General features: G+C 37.6%; 1 protein-coding gene across 1 annotated transcript; it reads right to left on the bottom strand.

Moving 5' to 3' along the window:
- Positions 1-1,982: 1,982 nt before the first annotated feature.
- On the bottom strand, positions 1,983-2,482 carry LOC111375708 (the record flags this gene model as incomplete). Its single annotated transcript, XM_022998573.1, has 2 exons — positions 1,983-2,153; positions 2,249-2,482. Coding segments are annotated over 2 exons (405 nt in total), but the record flags the coding sequence as incomplete, so codon positions are not given.
- Positions 2,483-2,852: the final 370 nt, after the last annotated feature.

The raw sequence follows: 2,852 nt of genomic DNA, 5'->3' as shown, positions 1-2,852 counted from the left end.
ATAATAATAATAATAATAATAATATTATTATTATTATTATTATTATTATTATTATTATTAATCACCATTTCAAAGAAAAAAACATAGATTTTTCTACAATTTAAAAAAGTAACAATTTTCGCCAATTAAAGACACTAAAAAAAAGTGAAAATAAGGAGCGAGGAACGGAATGGCTATTCCTTACCCACTCTGTTGTCATCCCTACTAAAAATGTATCAATTTTTCTAATATAAAAGATAATGATGGAGGAATAATGTTAGACAGCTTGTTGATCGTCATCAAGACGAATTCACATGCCTTGCAAACTAAAGAGTCAATAGTAAAATTTAACAACCCATATTAATTTTACAAAGATTCAATCAGTGATATAATAATTTATTTCAGGAGATCGTCGGAGATTGAAAAGCTTGATAAATTTGTACTTAGGTTTTGATTTTTATATTGTAGGCTGACAGGTCCCTTGGTCAGAAGCTCGCCTCTCGTCTCATTGTAAGGCCAACAATGTAAACATAATAATGAGAATACACGAAATCTTCCAGTTGCTATGAGTGGAGTACTGTATTGTTGTATTAATGTAATACAGAAACTTGTGTGGGTCCTTAACCACAATAATGCCTTGAATGTAATAAATGACAATTGTGCGTGCAAGTATTGCAGTCGCCAATCATCCTCTCTCCACCAAGTCGTCTCTGTATATTATATCTTTGAAGATTACAATCTGCTGATAAGTGTTTGTTTATACAATGAAATTTGGCTTTTCATTTCTATTATTGTTTAGAAGCTAATATCGAAATTTCCTAGCTCTATTGTCTAGTTCAAAGGCTGTCTAAAGGGATTTTGCCTTGTAGATGACTTGCCTCAAGGGATGGTTAGCACCTCAGTAGATTGAGCTTGGAAGTGTGGTGATGCCAGGATAGCGATTATCTTATAGGCTAGTTGTAATAGATGATTCGCAAGAAAGAAGAAGAAAGAAATGCCAAAAACAAAGAGTTCTCTGAAAACTTCACTCAATATTATTAATAATCAAGAATGACAATAATTAACTCACAAGCTGGGTTAAATAACTGTAAAATACAAAATTATCGTAAAATTACCAAAAATAGCAAAATCCTAACAATCACACCAAAATAAAATATGAAATAAAAGAAGTAAGTTGCTAAAAATTTGGCTCAATCATCTTCTGGAGCACTTCACACGGTCTAACTTTCGCTCCTTAAGCTTATTATATTCCCTAGCCGGAAAACGATCGCGCGTTAATATTGCCCACACAAGATCACCAACATCAAAGAGTACCTGACGACGATGACTATTTGCTTGAGCCTTGTACTTGGAATAGTCTCTTGAATGGACTGCTTCACCTGTTCATGGATACCTCGAAGATGTTCTGACATCTCATCAGCGTTATGATTGAAATGCCCCACACGTGAGAGAGGAGCTAAGTCAAGTACTCCGGATGGTTTATGACCACAGACAATCTTAAATGGGCTCAATCCTGTGGTTCTGTTCTTCGATCGATTATAGGCAAATTCTACCTGACGCAATGCCAAATCCCACTGTTTCGGTTTAGTCCCTGCTAAACTTCTCAAAAGATTTCCCAAACTCTGATTTACCACCTCTGTCTAACCATCTATTTGGGGGTGGTAGGCGCTATTAAAATTCAACTTCATCCCCAATTTTTCCCACAAGCTCCTTCAGAAATGACTCATGAATTCGGTGTCATGGTCAGAAGTGATTGATTGGGAAACACCATCTAGACGCACAATTTCTTTGAAATAAAGATGGACAATCCGAGTAGCATCCATTGTCTTCCGGCAAGCCACAAAACGAGCCATCTTTGAAAACACCTATCAACCACAACAATAATGGAATCCATCGCCCATTGTGTACGGGGTAAGCCCAATATAAAATCCATGCTCACATCAAACTAAGGAGCCTTGGGTACAAGTAATGGCATGCACAGTCCAACATTAGTAAGTGCTCCTTTACTTCTGACATATATAACACTGTTCCACATAATGTGCTATGTCACTACTCAATTTGGGCCAATAATAATCAGAAGAGACCAACGCCAATGTCTTATCTCGCCCAAAATGTCCCTCATTATGAAGTTCACTAATGATTTGCTGCCTTAGTGAACAGTCTGGAAAGCACAACTGCATCCATGAAACAAATAACCATTATGTAAAATGAAATCATGTCGGTGGTTATCAGTTATCTCCTGAATTATCTTCCCGAATGAAGGATCTACAGCATACATATTTAGAAATGCTTCAAAGCCAACAATTCTGGTGCTCATGGTGGTGAGGAGTAATGTACGACTGCTCAATGTGTCTGCTACTCGATTCAAATTCCCTGCTTGATGCCTTAGCGTAAATGTAAACTCCTGTAAGTATGCCATCCACTTTGCATGTCGTCCACTCTGCTTGTGCTGACCATTGATGTACTTCAAGGCCTCATGATCAGTAACATGGATGAACTCCCTCTGCACCAGATAATGACGCCAATGCTTCAAAGTCTGAACTATGGCATAGAACTCCAGATCATAGGTTGAATAATTTTTTTCGATCCTGATAGCTTCTCACTGAAAAATGCTATTGGACACCCTTCCTGACTCAGAACACCACCAATGCCAACTCCAGATGCATCACAGTTTACTTCAAACACTTTCTCAAAATTTGGGAGTGCCAGGACTGGGCTGTATCATCTTCTGCTTAACCAAAGCCTCTACCTCCTCAATCTACTAAAAATCATGCCCTTTAAGGCACTCTATGATAGGAGCAATCAGAGTGCTGAAATTTTTAATAAATCGACGGTAGAAGGATGACAATCCATGGAAACTTCGGACATCGTAC

This window comes from Olea europaea, unplaced genomic scaffold, assembly GCF_002742605.1.
Source record: "Olea europaea var. sylvestris unplaced genomic scaffold, O_europaea_v1 scaffold14042, whole genome shotgun sequence".
NCBI lineage: Eukaryota > Viridiplantae > Streptophyta > Magnoliopsida > Lamiales > Oleaceae > Olea > Olea europaea.
The sequence above is the reverse complement of the archived record's forward strand: the minus strand, read 5'-3'. Positions and strand labels throughout refer to the sequence as shown.